The following is a 16,757-nucleotide window of genomic DNA, read 5'->3' on the forward strand; positions in this document are numbered from 1 at the left end:
AGCCATTAAAAATGATATTCTGGTGTAATATGAAGTACAGGAAGCAGGACGTGAGCACACAGTCACCAAAGGCTGCTGGTGGAGGGAGTCTCAGATGCTGGGATCAGAAACAGGGATTCCATTTTACTATTTATATTTTCTGTGTCCTTTTTGTAACAAATAAGGACTGCTTTGTGGTCATAAAAATCATTTAGTAGGTTGGTACACACAAAGGAAAGAAATCCACAGAGGACAGTCTCCTTGCTTATCTTTTCCTAGTGCTTTTCTTTGTTTCAGGAGACTTTTTTTTTTTTTAATTTCATGTGCATTGGTGTTTTGTCTGCATGTATGTCTGTGTGAGGGTGTCAGGTCCCCTGAACTGGAGCCACATGCAGTTGAGAGCCTCCATGTGGGTGCTGGGAATTGAAATAGGGTCCTTTGGAAGAGCAGTCAGTGCTCTTAGCCGCTGAGCTATCTCTCCAGTCCTTCTGAGTAGTTTTTTAGAGTTCTGTAAACCTATTGTACAAGATCCTTAGGAAAGACAAAAACCTGGCTGTTTGCAAGGGAAGGAGCTTCCTGGGCATTTCTACACTGGGAGGCAACAAACAATTGCCTCCTGACAACAGGGTTTGGGCAAAGGAAATTTTTAAATTTTGTATATAATATTATTCCTGTAGAACCTAGATCTTCTACATTTTAACCACAAGAATGTTTTTTTCTAAAATTGACTTTTCATTTCTTACAGATTATGCGCTGAAGGTCCACTTTGTCCCCATGCTTACTAAAGGCCAAATGTTCCTGTGAACCTACAAGGCTGTAACTGTGGCCTTCTGGGCCTGTCTTGTTCTCTCAATCCTCCCCTCCTCATTGGACATAAAATGACAGCTCTCAGTATGCATCTTCTTGCCTTATATGTGGCTCTGACAGCACCCCAACCTCACTGGATCTCTGTGAGTTCAAGACCAGCCTGGTCCACAAGAGGTAGTTCCAGGACAGCCTCCAAAGTCACAGAGAAACCCTGTCTCGAAAAAACAAAACAAAACAAAACAAAACAACAACAACAAAAAGAATTAAAAGTGGAACAAAGAAGGTGCCTTATTATCATCTTGCAATTTGTAACAAATGAAATTCCACCTTCATAAAGCAGGAGAATGCATTCCTAGAAGAACCTTTATGAAGAAACCAAATAAAGCATCCAGGAGCAAAACTATGCCTGTCACTCAAGCAGGAGAAGCCAGAACCTTGCACTCTCAGGTTCTGCCCCAAACCATCTGGAAGCCTCTGAACACCCAGGCAGAGGAAGGCCAAGGACAGCTTTATATGCTTTGCTAAGTGACTTGAGCCAAGAGATGCAGACTCTTTCTTATCACAGTGAGGGCATCAGAGTTCATGAAGTGTAGGAGTGGAAGCTGACTGTATAGGAGGGAATGGATGCTTCTGTATAAAAGATTTTACCTTTTTAGCTCTAAGAGGAGGCCCTTGTGCTATCTGGTGCAGATCAAATATCTTTGGAGAGATAATGCCATCAGCATATTCTGGAAGCCTGCCTGGTTAAGGGCCTTCACACAGGACAGATGGGTTCCAGCAGGCTAGCCTGCCTTTTCTCACTCCAATACCTCACACCCTCAGTGCTGGAACTAATCTAAGGTGCCTTCCAGAGCCTCTTACCTGGTTATCTGGGTGGTTGACAGTGAAGTAGCCCACACAGACGATGACCTCATGAAGGAGGCTTTCACAGGAGACTTGGCTGCAGTGGCCCAGCAGGGAGCTAGCTATGTGCCGGAATGCAAGGGACAAGCCCTCTGCCCCTACAATAGACTGACAGACAAGGAGCAGTTAGAACTCCCAGCCCAGGGAGAGTTAGGGCCGCACATCATATAGCAAGACAAGGCTCTGCACACTCTCTGTAGCTAGAGGATCAGAACATCTCTTTCTTGTATTGTTTTAAACGTTTATAAATAGCACGTATTTAACAACAAAGTTCCTGCTCCTAGATAAGTAGAGAAAGCGACTAATGGTACAAGTTACAGATGCTTTTAACTTTCAAATAGCCTAGTTGTCAAATGTTCATAAGAAAGTTTGCTTGAACCTGGAGCTTTATTTTTTAAAGTTTCTATATTTTTTTATTTCATACACATATTTTTTCATACACTATGTTCTTTTTCCCTTTCCAAACTCTCCCAGAATCTTTCCACCCACCTCCACATCCTTTCTCTCTTTAAAAATCAAAACCAAAAAAAAAAAAACCCCAAGAAACACATACAGCTCCCACAAAGAAAATCAAAATATGCAAGCAAAGGACCAATAAGTCAAAAAATGCCCAAATGAAGCAATATGAGACAAAAATATCTAAAAAAAATATCATGAACCTGACATATTTCTACAGTACAATGGGTAACAGTCAGTTCAGGGGTTCTTCATCTAATAAATGATCAAAACAAATGTAATGTTTAACCTGAAGGGCATAAAATAGGATCAAGACACTGTCTACTTAAAGCAGTTATTTATCCCATGCTTAATAACTTAACATTTTCTCGTTAGACAAGAATTTTTATTGTAGAAAATATGTAGAAGTGTAAAAATACGAAAATTATGCCGGCGTTGGTGGCACACGCCTTTAATCCCAACACTCGGGAGACAGAGGCAGGCGGATCTCTGTGAGTTCGAGGCCAGCCTGGTCTCCAGAGCGAGTGCCAGGATAGGCTCCAAAGCTACACAGAGAAACCCTGTCTCAAAAACCAAAAACCAAAACCAAAACCAAAACAAAACAAAAAACTAAAATTTATCTGTGAATGTGCCATGTAAGCTAATTTACAACACTTTTTCTGAAGGAAAGTATTTTCTTATACATAGCAAAGACATTTAGTGTTTTTACACCTAGGGCCTCACTCATGCTAAGACCCTGACCACTGACTGGGCTATGTTCCCCGCCTTTGTTCCCAGCGATAAATACCTATTTCTACTTATTTACTTATGTTCAAACAGAAAAGATATCTAAGTAAGAATTAATTGTTATTCAAATAAATAATGCTCTGAAACAAAGGTTACCAAAAGAATATGAAAAACCACCCAAAACAAAAAAAAAATATTGCCCCCAAACTTAGGAGCCCTTCAGCTATGAAGCTTCTGGGATCTTTTCTCCAGGCAGGCTATGGGCTGTCAGTGGTGGGCGACTCCAGAGGAGAGTCTGAGTCTGCCTGTGCAGCCTGGAGCTTCTATTTAATAAACATGTCAAGCAGACAGAGCGACAGGAGGGCAAAGGGGAGAGGCAAAGCCCACAGAATACACTTGCAGCCCACACTGGAATGAAGCACTGCTGCCGGTCTGTGGGAAAGGCACTGTTTTAAACTCATCTCTTTACTTGAGGTCTTTCTGGGTTTGAAACCAGGTCAGATGGCTGTATCATGGAAATTTCAGCAATCCCACTGTCTAAATTGGGTGAGACAGAGCTCTTCAGGTGGGCACTGATGTGACATGGTGACTGCTGGCTTCAAGAGTGTCTTCTGTCACAGCTCTACTGCCCCAAGACAACCCCCACCCGAAATATTTTTCAAGCCCCAAAGACACTTCAGGAGGGCTTTGCTCCTTTAAATCAAGTCCTGACACCTTCTCAGTTCAGCCCTTATTTAATTAGTCTCGTCCAGCATGCTGTGACCTAGTGCCCTCTGTTTAACCTTCCCTGATAAGAGCAGGTCAAGGGGCATGTATGTTTGAATATAAAAATCAAACCAATTTTTCGAGGAAACTATATTTCCTTTCTAGACAGGATTAATTGTTGAGTCAGTACACTGATTTGTTTCTTGAGACCACCTTCAATTGTTAAAAACTGTGACTGCAAATGCAATACACACTATCAATGACCTGTAGGCCTTCAGTGCCAATATGACTTTAGAGTGGATTCCCACTCTGTTGAGGGGAAAATATTTTAGCAGCCTTATTGGTATATGATGAAAACATTCTACTGGGTAGTCCTTTTGTTGTTATGGCATGATAGGATTTCACACAAAGTAAGCACATAGATGCATGGCTCTGAAGAAAGGCACAGAAGTATGAATGCTACATTTGGCACTTTCTGATTCATTATCTCCCAGGAGGTTGAGTAAACACTTTATCTTCATAAGGAACTCAGCAATAGCAACCACAGAAATGCCCAGCAAGTGGGTTTCCTAGGGAAGGCGCAGACTCAGAGACCAGAGGATGTCAGCTCATGTGTCTGGAGCCTACCTAGCACATGCTGGCTTGGACAACACCATTATGCATTTTGTTTAATCTTCTGTTTTGTGAGGTGGATGTTTCCAATTTTCTTTACATGTGGGTACTGAATCTTAAATGCTCAGATGGCTTATCCAAGGCCATACAATTTATGGTGGTGGGACTGCTTAGTGGAGCCAGTCTGACTCTGAGCCCAGGGGCCTGATGAGCATGAGTCTCTGACACTCTGAATTGCTGAGATACCTGGAGGTGTGAAGAGGAACCAACATTCTCCTCACATCATCTTGTCTCACTTTTCTGCAGTAGCTGAGGTCACCCACCTCATTCAGTTTTCTTTAGTTCCTTCTAGACCTTTAGGGTCATCCTCAAGTCTTCTCAAGTCAGATCCATGCTGAGATGTACCCTTCCCTTTACTCTACTGGAAAACTCTTTCCCCATCCTTCACGAAATCTTTGCTTTGGCATGGAGTTGTTTCTCTGAGCTAGAACTTGAGTTTTTCGGATCACATCTATAATGAGATAGTATTTTCTCCCCAAACTCACTGCTATAAAGTGTAAACCCTTGTATATTTAATCTGAGCATTGCCTACTTGAGTACCAATGGTGTCTGTGTGGACATATGTGTCATCTAGCTTGCTAAAAAGTGGTGCAGTTCATAAATGCCCTCAAACATTTCACCATTCTCTTACCAAAGGTGGGACCTATGTCTCTCTTTCCCTCCCTCCTTCCCTCTCTCCTTCCCCCCCCCTCTCCCTCCCTCCCCCTCCCTCCCTCCCTCCCTCCCGGCACAGAACATAGAAGGCTTTAAAATTATTATCATTTTTTTAAAAAAAACACATATTAATTTATGTGTATGTGTGAGTGCTTGCAATGCATGTATATATGTGTACCACACACATGCAAATACCAGAAGAGGCTATGTGATCCCCTGGAACTGAACTTGCAGGTGGTTCTCAGCTTCATGTGGGTGCTGAGAACTAAGCCTGAGTCTTGTGCAGGAACAGCCAGTGATCTTAACTGCTGAGCATCTTTCTGTTCCCTAGCAATATAGTACAGGCTGTCCTCAAATTTGTAGTAGTCCTCTTGCCTCAGTTTCCAAGTAATAAGTAGAGTGTGCTTGATAGATAGCTACATGACTTCTGAAACTAGGTCATGAAAAGCCATTCAGCTGCTGTCTGGTTCTTTTGGAACACTTGCTTTCCAGAAGCTTCCTCTCAGGACTTTCCTCTCAGGACTCTGACATTATCATCTTTTGAGAAGCCTGTACCACACAGATAAACTGTATGGGGTATATATAAGCTATATATAGGACTCTCAGCTGGCTAGTTCTCAAGCATAGTCTTTGCGGTATCCCAAGCATCAGCCATGAGAGAAAGAGCTTCTAGATAATTTCAGTTCCTAGCTCAATGAGACAAGCTTACCCTCCCTCCCTTTTCCTCCTTTAACATTGTGATTCTCTTGGTTGAAGCCCTGCCATAACAGAGTAGAGCCAAGCCATTCTCATGACCTAGGAAGAGCCCTATATGAATTTGCACCCACAGAACCTGAGATAATAATAAAACTCGTCACATTGCTACTGTTTACTGTTCCAGTGTTTGCTTTTAAATGCATAAAAATAACTGGAATATATATATTTCATAATCTATGGTAACAAGGAAATCATTTTATTTGGACCTAAATGATGGGAATACTACTGGACTTTATATTCTGAGGCCCTGTGATAAAAAATGTCATATGCAACCAGAAGTAGGAATCGCTGTCACTGTCTGGAGCAGATCCTCTCATTTAGGTGTGCTGTAAACTACTACAACACTGAAGATTGCAGTTAACAGCAAAGGCTACTTCAACTGCTTTGGAAGCAGAAGCACATTAATCCTGCAGGAGGGCTTTCTGCCTTTGTGATGGAAAAAGTAACTCTACAAAGTACAAGCTCCAATGATACAACTCACTAAACTTCCTTTCTGAACAGAGTCCTAGGAGGACATTAATTAACTGAACACGTATCATCAGTTACAAAACAGAAGTGTTTCTTCCAGCTCAGGGTAGCAGAGCCCACTGTCTTCACACACTGCATCTCTACAGCCCTTTCCTTCTTTAGTAATTCATCTAAATTATGGGTTCATCACCTGCCAAGTTTGTTCCTTTTTTAATGAAATCACTTGACAGTTAATAAACGGACAGGGAAAGTCTATTCCTTGGGGCTTGCTCTGTTGCACAGGTTCAGTGTTTTTGAAAATTAAATGTCCCACTTGAAAAAAGTGTTCTTAGGCTGACAACATGGTATTATAGCAAAAAGCCATTTTTCTTTCTTTAGCTATAAAAACTTAATTTACAGCGGATTGTACAGTTATTTATAAATGACCTTTACTTTGGACACAAATCAGTTAAATCATCCATAGAGAGTTATATCAATCAAAATAATCAATTTTGGTTCTATTTCTATAAGAAACCATTAATTTCCTTAATATTTAAAAGTTGATGGGATGATAATACCTTTATCTAAAGAATTCAAGACGGAAGATTTGTAAGTGGCAGTGTGACACAGATTACATTTATGGATTGAAGAATCATGGGTAACTAGTCTTGTTTCAGCTAAATAGAACCTTAGGCAAATTACTTTTTCACCAGCTTCTCCATCTGTAAAGTGAGTACAATAAAATTTTGGATAATATCTATGAGAATAAATGAGAAAGCACATGTGGAACATTTGACAGGGTGCCAGAAATCAGGAACTTAATGAATGGCACATATGCTTTGTAATTCTATTTACTATAACCTGGTATCTCAAATCCCAGAGAAGATCCTCCCATTATATATACATTAAAAGATTAACTTTTTGGAGACTGGGGAAATAGCTCAGCAGTTGGGAACATTAGTTGTTCTTCTAGAGGACCCAACTTCAATTCCTAGCACTCATATGGTGGCTAGCAACTGCCTTAAACTCCAGGAGGGATCTGATGCCCTCTTCTGGCTTCTGCTGGTACTAGGCAGACATGTGGTATACAGACATACATGCAGGGAAAACATATAAATGAAAATAAATAAACCTTAAAAATGGTTTTTAAAAAGATTAACTTTGGGGGGCTAGGGAGATGGCTTAGTGGGTAAAGTGCTTGCTATGTAGATATGAGAATCTAAGCCCAAGTTTCCAGCACCCATGTAAAAAGCCTGGCATGCCAATGAGTGTCTATGACTCTAGTGCTGGGAGTGTAGGGAGACAGGAGGATCCTGGGGGTTTGCTGGACAGTAAGTCTACCATAAATGGTGAGCTTCATTAATGGTACAGTCAGGCATGGTGGTACACACCTTTAGTCCTAGTACTCTGGAGGGAGAGGCAGGAAGAGCTCTGTTAATTCAAGGCCAACTGGTCTATGTAGGAGTCCCAGTCAGGACTGCATATTGAGACCCTTAAAAAAAAAAAGGATGACAAGCAATAGAGGAGGATACCCAGCATCCACCTCCACAGGCATCTGGAAGTGTGCGTGCACACACACACACACACACACACACACACACACACACACACACACACACACACAAACTTTTCTGTTGGTTAACACCAACCTGAAACAAGGTTTAGTACCTGAAAAGCAGGTAAATCAAGAACTGCGAAACTGTTGAAGAAACGTAAACTCTGAATGGCTACTTGGATGGTATTCTGGGTGTAACTCTCCTTGGGACTGGTAGTGCTGGGGTCTGAGATGGTGCCATGGAAGAGGATACAGTAGAGCATGTGTAGAACTCCAGCCAAGTCTGTGGCCTGAAGGGCAGCTGTCAACCCTGTGGGATCCTGGTGATTATTGTCAAATATGCTGTAGGACCTGACAAAGAAACACACAACTCTTTGAGAAAAATCTAGTTAAAGGATGTTAACATTTTTACAGGTTAAATGGAATACAACAAGCAGACCATTAAAAGTAAACCATCTGAGTGTGTAATGAGGTAACAAGAAACCTCTAGAAACAAATGTAGCCTTCCCAGCTAAGTACATGTGGCTTCCCTTTCTTTCTCCTGGGAGAGCAGCCTGCTGCTGCAGTGGTAACTGTGCACCATGCAGTTGGTGCTGAGGCTGCTACTGCCATTCTCACACCTGGCAGCCTAGGATACCCCCACTATCTCTAGTGCCTACATCTGGGCAAACTGCACACAGTCTGTGAGAGCTCTGGACTCAGATATCCAAAACACCGTAGTTTCCTTTTCTGGATCTACAAAGGGAATCTCCTTGGGGGAAGCAGCTACCAGGAAAACACAGGCCCTCAAAAACCTGCAGTATGTTCGTACACGGAAGGGAGATGCTTCAACTGCTTTGTAGGCCTTGTTCCAGAATAAAAAAGTGTGAGCAGGATAGGTTGTGGAGGCCACAGTCCCCAGAACAATCAGATTAGTCTAGAAAGATCATTGTGAAGTCAGCTTAGTCACTGAGGTATGTAGCTTTATTGATGAGACAGAAAAGGCAATTCAGTGTTAAATGAATTCTTATAATTAACAGTGAGGCAGCAAGGTTTTGCTCCATCTATCTCATTCCTGAACTAGGGCATACAAGGCATATAGGGACCAGAGCATGCAGTCATTCACCTCCCCATTGCCAGCTCCCAGCTAGAAACAACAGATTACTCTCTGAGGAAACAGTCCTCCCTCCCTCATTGCTACAGTCCTTGATGGAGCCCTTCCTTATTTATTCTGGCACAAGGTTGCCTAGGCCTAAGCTTAAACTATGCATTTTATTTTCGTAGCTGTTTAGCACATGCCACACTAGAGTCAGCAGGCTGCAGAGAGGCACTTTTATCACTATACTTGGAAAGAATTCTCCCTTTTCCATTTACTGGTTCTGAGAAGATGCGAGTTTTAAGGTGTGATAGATAAATGGACTCTAACTATAGTAGGGACAAATACTAATGTTCCTTGGTGCTCTCCCAAATGGGTCAGATACTGTGTTTTTCATGGGACTTGGTTTTTTTCCTCTGGGAAGTTGTAAGGCTCTGTTCAGTGTCTTTCTTTAATACTGTATAACCTGTACAGCCCTCGGCAGAAGTGCCCATGATGCGACTCTACAACCATGCAATGACACCCTTCTCAAGTTCTCAACATTAACAGGTTTTCCTCGGTCATTTGTCTTCCCTTCAAGCTGGAATGTAGGAGGGAGAGAGGCACTAAAGATCTTTGCTTATCTCATTACCTTGCCTGAAACATTCAGAAGATATCACTAATTAAGTAAGGACTGGCTGGTGAGTTTCCAGTACTAAAGGAATCGTTCAATTTGTTTTGTTAGTTGCATTGGAGTTTTATCGATAACCTTAGTCAGCATTTACGTCTCAGATATATTCTGTTTCTGATATTGCTCAGAACATAACCACAGAACACAACAGATCTCCTTGTAATTCTTGTATTCTTCCCATGGAATACTATTACCTCATATATATAGCAGGGTCTTCTCAGTTGGTAGAGCTGGTACTATCCTCATACATGGCATGCACTGTGTAACAACTACAACCTAAAGCAGATCATGTGAGCTTCCTAAGTAGCAGAGGCAGGGGCATGACGCAGGCCTTATTACTTATGCTCTGCTCAAGGACCAAAACATCCACATAGAACTTCGAAATTTACTGTCTCTCTCCACCTTTTCTTTAGTCAGAATTTGCAATTAACTGAATACTGTTAAATATAATGCGGTTTTGTATCATCATATATAGATCTTTTATAGCATTCGGGGATCAAGATGTGGAAACAGTTCAAAAAATACAAATAATATTGCTTTCAGGAAAAGTATATTTCTCTTAAAGTGAGCTCATGGAATATAAAAAGGCTGTGAGGGCTTGTGTAGTTCTTGGCTTCCATGGACCAATGCAGGGACATTGGAAAATATTTACTTTCATAATCAATCAATCAGTTAATCAATCAAACAATTTATTTGTGAGTGCATGTGCACACATACATGTGGAGATCAGAGGATAACGTGTGGGAGTTGCTTTTCTTCTACCATGTGGGTCCCAGGCATCAGGCTCAGGTTGTCAGGCTTGGAAGCAAGTCCCTTTACCTGCTAAGCAATCTCTCTGGTTCAGTGTTTAATTCTGATTTAGCCTGAAACACTGACCATTAGTACATCAGCAGGCTCTTGGCTCCTGTTGAGTCTTAACTCTGAGTTATAATCTCTTTAATCCTACATGTTTATAGTAAAAGGCTTTATGCATATCATGCAAGTATTATAAAGTTTTCCTTTAAAAATACAGCATGTTATTAAGAAAAACCAGACACAAAGTTGGGGGTGTGTGTGACAGGAGAGTGGGGATGGATCAGGGAGGGGTTGAGATTTGGAGTAGGAGTGAATATAATAAAATGCATTATATGCAATTCTCAAAAATTAATAAAAATGTTTTTAAAATACACAAAAGATACTAAAAATCAGACGTGAAGTTTAATATAGCACACTTTAAAATTTAAAAACTCTTCAATTTTTACCAGATTTTAAGATATTTTTATCTAGACTCCAGGACTAGAGATTTCAGTGAATACTTATTTGTATTCTCTAAAACCAGATTTGAATGAGAATAAGTATAACTGGGCTATCATTACTGCATAGAGTATATAGCACCTGAAATTCAACACTGCTTTTTTTGTTTTGTTTTGTTTTTCTCAAGACAAGGTTTCTCTGTTTAATAGCCCTGAGTGTCCTGGAACTTTGTAGACAAGGCTGGCCTGGAACTCACAGAGACCCACCTTCCTTTCTGTCTCCCTCCTGGGTGGTGGGATTAAAGGCATGCCCCACTGTACCAGGTCCAATAGTATTTTATAGGAGTGTATAATTAGGCAAAAAAAAAAAAGCAGCAGTTTGCATGGACATGAATCATAGGCCATCCATTACATAAATGTCCTCAACTAGCCTGCAACAGCAGTGTGAGAGGGTTCAGTTCTAGACTCTGAAACTCCTTGCCTCCCATTCATTCCTAGGTCGTCTGTGTTCATCTTCCTGGCTTACAGCATCCATGCTTCTTTCCCATAGGGCTGATGACCATCTAGACTATTCTCAGAGCTTCTGGGATTTTGCTTCATTCATCCTTTACTTTCAGAATCTCTGAGGCATCTTGTGAAAGTTCCATTTCAGCCCTGAAACCATAAGACCACACTTAACAGTCTACACAGTGTTGGTGCGGAGTGGATTAAGTTTGTGTCTGCCCTGGTGATAGATGAGAACTTCACTGCACAAGAGGAAGTGAATTATTTTTCAGCAGAATTCCAGCTTTTGGCTCTTAGATCTTGGCATATTCCAAGAAAGCCAATACTCATCTAATGACATCATCATTTACCAGGCTTTGTGTGAGCACAAATCAAATGTTCTCTTGGGTACTCTGCTCAAAGGCCAAAGTGCCTCTGGTCCAGTAAATGAACACTGAGAACTAAAAGGCAAGGAAGACTAGCCCCTAAACAAGAGGAGGCTGCAGTCCGGTAATGGTGGGTCTATCAGCTTCCTATTGCTGGTAGAACAAACTGTCACAACCTAGTAGTTGCAAACAATATAAATGTAGTATTTTATAGTCCTGGGGGTCATGCTAAAGTCAAAGTGCTGTACAATTTGTGTTCCCTCAGGAGCTGCTGGGTAGAGAGGGTGCTTCCTGAACTTTTACAGCTTGCATAGCACACTTAGACCTCTTCAGGGCCCACAGCCCAGTATATTCACATCTTTTGAACGCACACGTCTATGTTTAATGCCAGATGCCAGCTTTGGACTTTTTGGGTGTAGAGTCCTTGCATGGGGGATTTGAGCTTCTTCATGTGGTAGTGGGCTCTGGCTAAGACCAGGAAGTGAAGGAGTGAAGAACAACAGGCCCAGCATAGTCCTGGGAAAATGAGGTGACTGGAGGGGAAGGAGATGCCTCCAGGCAGAGAAGGCAGCTCAGAGTGACTGATTGGGACCAGCCCCAGATCTTGGAAGTGCACAACAGGGATGTTGTACAACAATGCCTCTCATCTGAGACACTTGAGCCTCCCTAGTTTCAAGTTTTGTACTGAAAACAGCAAAGGGTCCTAGTTTGGGCTTTGACCTTCCAAATTTCTATCAAGCTTAGAATAAAATTCAAATTTCCAGTTTTTCTTTTCTTTTCTTGTTTTGTTTGTTTTTTGGGTTAGGGTTTCTCTGTGTAGCCCTGGCTATCCTGGAACTTACTCTATAGACTACACTGGCCTCAAACTCATAGGGATCTGCCTGCCTCTGCATCCTAAGTGCTGGGACTAAAGGTGTGTGCCACCACATCTGGCAAAACTCAAATTTCTAATGTGTGTCTCTCCTCATCTCCTGGCCCTAACTTCATCTCCTATCACTTTCTTGCTCATGAAAACAGCACCCAATAGTTTTGTTTCTGAATACAGCAAATCAGGCAGGACTTTGCCATTCTTTTCAACTAGAATATTCTTCCCTTAGATCTTTTTCATGGTTGGCTCTTTCAAAGATACAATTTCATTACCCCAGGGAAGCCTTCTCTGACAGACAGGTGAGTAAGAACTCAGATGACCTCTAGTTTTCAAGTCTCTGGAGGGTCTTGGCATTTTACAATGAACATAACTTATTCTCTGTACCTTGAGAGAATTTCCTGACCTATAAAATCTGTGAGACTAGAGTGCCTTAAGCTAATCAACTTTGGGCTGTATAACTACTATACTAATGAACTGAAATAGGGAGAAGAAAATCAAAAGGAAATGTGAAGTCACAGACATTTAGGGAGACAAGCACAACCAACTCAGTCTATATGTCAGCAAAGAACAAGCAGGACTAGCATAGGCAGCAGCCTGGTGTGAGGGGACACTGTAAGCCTCAGAAACCCATCAGTGGTAGAAATGGCCCCGTAGTAAGTAATGAATCCTGTGCCATTAGATATATCCAAATAGAAAATGGCAAGGCCATTAAAAAAGATTCAATTACTATTGCAGGATTGGGTGATTTTAAGGTTATTTCCAATCAATAGAATATGGCAATAGATTACCTGGGGGTATGCAGAGAAATGATCAATGATGGTAAGTCTGGAGCTGGATGCCTCAGAGGCTGGTAAAACCACTGTCTCTCTCTCTCTTTCTCTCTCTCTCTCTCTCTTCTTCCCTCTTGTCTTTTGATTTAGATACTACTAATGGCCACACCTACTTTCTTCTTTCTCTCTAATACATCGTTCATATGGTACTTGTTAATACTTCAAAATTTGTTTTTTTAGCAGGCCATGTTTCTGCTCAAAGGCTATTAATGACACTATTGTCCCCACAACATTTCAGAAAATAATTTATATTTTTACATTTTAACCTCGTCATCATCTGGGAGGCATTACAATCACCACCAATCATGTCAAAGTTCAGCTCAAGTACTGTATTTGTTATTCATGTTTTTCTGCTTTTATGTCTTTGCTTATGCATTTTTTGTTTATATTTATCTCAATTCTACATGGTCTTATTATTTCCATTTTTTTTTTGGTCTTGGACTAATTTTTAGGTACTCCAGAAAATATCTAGTCCTTATAAACTAAGTGACCTCTCCCTCTTCTGAACGCTGCTGCTGCTGCTGCTGCTGATGATGATGATGATGATAGTGGCCAATATTCAGTAAGCATTTATATGTGCCAAACAGCCTGCTAAGAGCTTGGATGTATTTCATTCTAACTTCTTTCTCACCATCTTTTATTTAACATGGATATTTACATATGTATCTTCTTTTTCTTCCTAACTTACTAGGTCTTTGAGGACATAAGAGGAGTCCTGAGTCATTGCTGCTTTCTCCCAAGTCTAGCATAGGACCTGGCATGGAGCAAGTGCTACATAAATATTTGTTCAATGAATGAATGGATAGGTATGGAGACAGAATTAAAAGTTTACCTTTGTTTGAACAAATGGTTTGTAAGCATCCTTAAACACTTGAGAAGTACTCATTTATATCTACATAATTAATGGGCTAAATTATAAATCATTCTGGTCTTTTTATGACATAGGCTTCCAGACTTTGGTTACAACATATTTTGTTAGTGTAGTTTGGATATGAAAATGGAAAACATATATACTGTAACAACAAAATTCCTTCTTATAAAATGATTTTTAAATTCAGACGACTTCTCTAGACAATCATTATCAGTCATGTCTTCTCTCCCCTCAGAGGTGAAAAGTTTGTAAGGGTTGTTTGTTACTATCTATTCACTGCTTCTTAGTCCTCTGTTGCCTCTAGTGCATAACTGTAGGCACAGTTATGAAGACAGTAAATCACTGCAGAGCAAGAACCTGAGCTGACTGACAAACACTCTTTTTTTTTTTTTTTTCATTAAACATAAAGTTTATTACAGGGCAGGAGAGTGAGAGGGGGAGAGAGAGAAATGGAAGAACAGAGCAGGACAGAGAGTAAGAGAAAAATTAGTGGTACACACACACACACACACACACACACACACACACACACACACACACACACACACACACACACACAGAGAGAGAGAGAGAGAGAGAGAGAGAGAGAGAGAGAGAGAGAGAGAGTTTTTTTTCTGACACTCTTAGTTCTACTGAGGAGTCCACACCTTAAAGGAGGCAGAGCCACTCTGAGACCTGAAAATATCCTTTTCTTTTTATTTCCTGTAGGACCAAGAATGGAAAACTGATAGCAATAAAGGCCAAAAATAAACATTTCTGAAAATCCTATTATAATGGTTCAGTTTTGTTTTAGTAAGAATTATAGTTTGTGAACAATTTTCATTTTAAAATTCTGTAGTAATCCTAAACTAAACCAATTCTCTTATCACATTTTCACTTTTTGCTAAATAAATAAATAAATAAATAAATAAATTCATGTTCATTATTCAAAACCAAGCCTGATATAGAAACCGTGGGCCTACTCTTTCCCAAACTGAAGCACAGATTAACAGTACAAATTCTGACACCCAAACTGTCTTTCAGAACACCTAGGTAAAATTAGAAGATTAAGGGCACAATAGGAGAGGAGCCCACAAGTGGACCTGCTCAATCTCCATCACAAAGGCCAGGCTGCTGGCAGACTGCAGTGTGTTTACTCAAAGCCTGTGCTATCAATTAGTCTGCTTAATTATCTCAGGCTCTGCCAGCTCAAGAGGCAATTTTTAAAGGCCTTTGTGGCTCCTCTTTGTCTTTTATTCCGGCTACTCACAAAAAGGGCTTTAAGGACAAGCTTTCCTTGACATTCTGGCTCTAGCTGGTTTCTGGTAGCCAAAATAGGCATTATGTGAATTATTACAATGAAGCAAAACCACAGGTCCTACTTCTTCGACAGGGCTGTGAGGGAGCACAGAAATTCTAATGCATGTAACAAAATGCATGAATGGGTCACTGTAGTTCATGGTTTAGAAATACACTTTCTAAGAAGACTGGGAAACAGCACAAATGACCTGTAAACATTAGATGTGAGCACACCTGAGTGTTGGAATAGTCCCTGCTCAGAAAGTGGTAGAAGACTGAAGGAAGACAAGAGCAGTTAGGGATTATTTTTCCCACTTTGAGAGTAGTGACTTACATAAATGCTACTAGAATTTCCTAGGTAAACCATATCACAGAACCACCTGGAACTATTTTACTTCCAGAATAATCTGCTTTTGCAATAAGTCCTGCTAATTTGGAAATAAGTCCCTAATTTGGAAAACTGTAACATTTATTGCTCAAAAATTGCAAGTTAGAAGCTTGGGGGGTTCATCTATATTCTTTCCCTCATCTCTCACATCATGAAGCCCTTTGATATTTTATTTATTCTGCCTCCACTTAATATATTTGTTCATCTCTATTTTTACTGGACCTAGAGGCACTCAATATTTTTCACGAAGACCATGAAAAAGTCTCTTTGCTCATCCTTGCTTGGCTGCAGCCATCTCTACAATTTGCAGGAGTGCTCATTCTGGAACAGAAATTTGATCTTGCCCAAACAATTCAGGGGAAGTAGGCCCGTTTCCCTTTGAGCCTCATAAGAATTAACATTTAAGGAGCTCAGTTAATGGCTTCTTACTCTCCATTGTCACAGGGACATTCAACTGAACACAAAACACTACATAGTTTTAAACATCCATGCAATTTGGCTTGGGCTGACCCTAAAGCAGGTCTTTAAACAAGGACATGGATGTGAATGTAAGAAAATAGGGCAGGTGAGAAAGCTGAGTAAGGAATTAGTAATGAATAGGCTATTGCTGCGAGCCCTGTGAGACAGTGGTGAACTTATCTCAGAACTGTTCCGCTGAGGACAGGAAAGCTGAGTATCATCCATTAGTTTCCTGTTCGAGGGTCACTCCTGCAGGTGTTAGTTCCCCTGATCTCTGGCGGAGAACATCCTCAGGTGGAGAAACAGGACTGTCAGATGGGCTAAAGGCAGAAATACTGTCTGCTTCACCATATACTGCACTGCATTTTCCTTTTACTTGTCCAACATACTTTAAGATTCAGCCTACTAACAGGGTGAGGTGAGGTACATCTTTTTTTTTTTTTTTTAAATGGAGGCAAAGACAACTGAGTTTCATTTATTTATTTATTTATTTAGTATACAACTTTCTGCTTCCATGTATATCTGCACATCAGAAGAGAGCACCAGATCTCATAACA

At 40.7% G+C, this 16,757-nt stretch overlaps 1 protein-coding gene across 6 annotated transcripts in view; it reads right to left on the reverse strand.

Annotated features, from left to right (window-relative positions):
* Window positions 1-16,757, reverse strand: part of Scaper (S-phase cyclin A associated protein in the ER) — a 323,341-nt gene that overhangs the window by 26,790 nt on the left and 279,794 nt on the right. For 5 of the 6 annotated variants that reach the window (XM_027415034.2, XM_027415032.2, XM_035443715.1 and 2 more), the window contains 2 exons: window positions 7,774-8,011; window positions 1,648-1,797 (listed from right to left, as the gene is read on the reverse strand). In XM_027415034.2, coding sequence (XP_027270835.1) covers window positions 1,648-1,797; window positions 7,774-8,011 — 388 coding nt within the window. The remainder of the gene's footprint in view (window positions 1-1,647; window positions 1,798-7,773; window positions 8,012-16,757) is intronic. The other variant, XM_027415035.2, reaches the window with a different exon arrangement.

Source organism: Cricetulus griseus, chromosome 4 (genome assembly GCF_003668045.3).
Source record: "Cricetulus griseus strain 17A/GY chromosome 4, alternate assembly CriGri-PICRH-1.0, whole genome shotgun sequence".
NCBI classification, from domain to species: domain Eukaryota; kingdom Metazoa; phylum Chordata; class Mammalia; order Rodentia; family Cricetidae; genus Cricetulus; species Cricetulus griseus.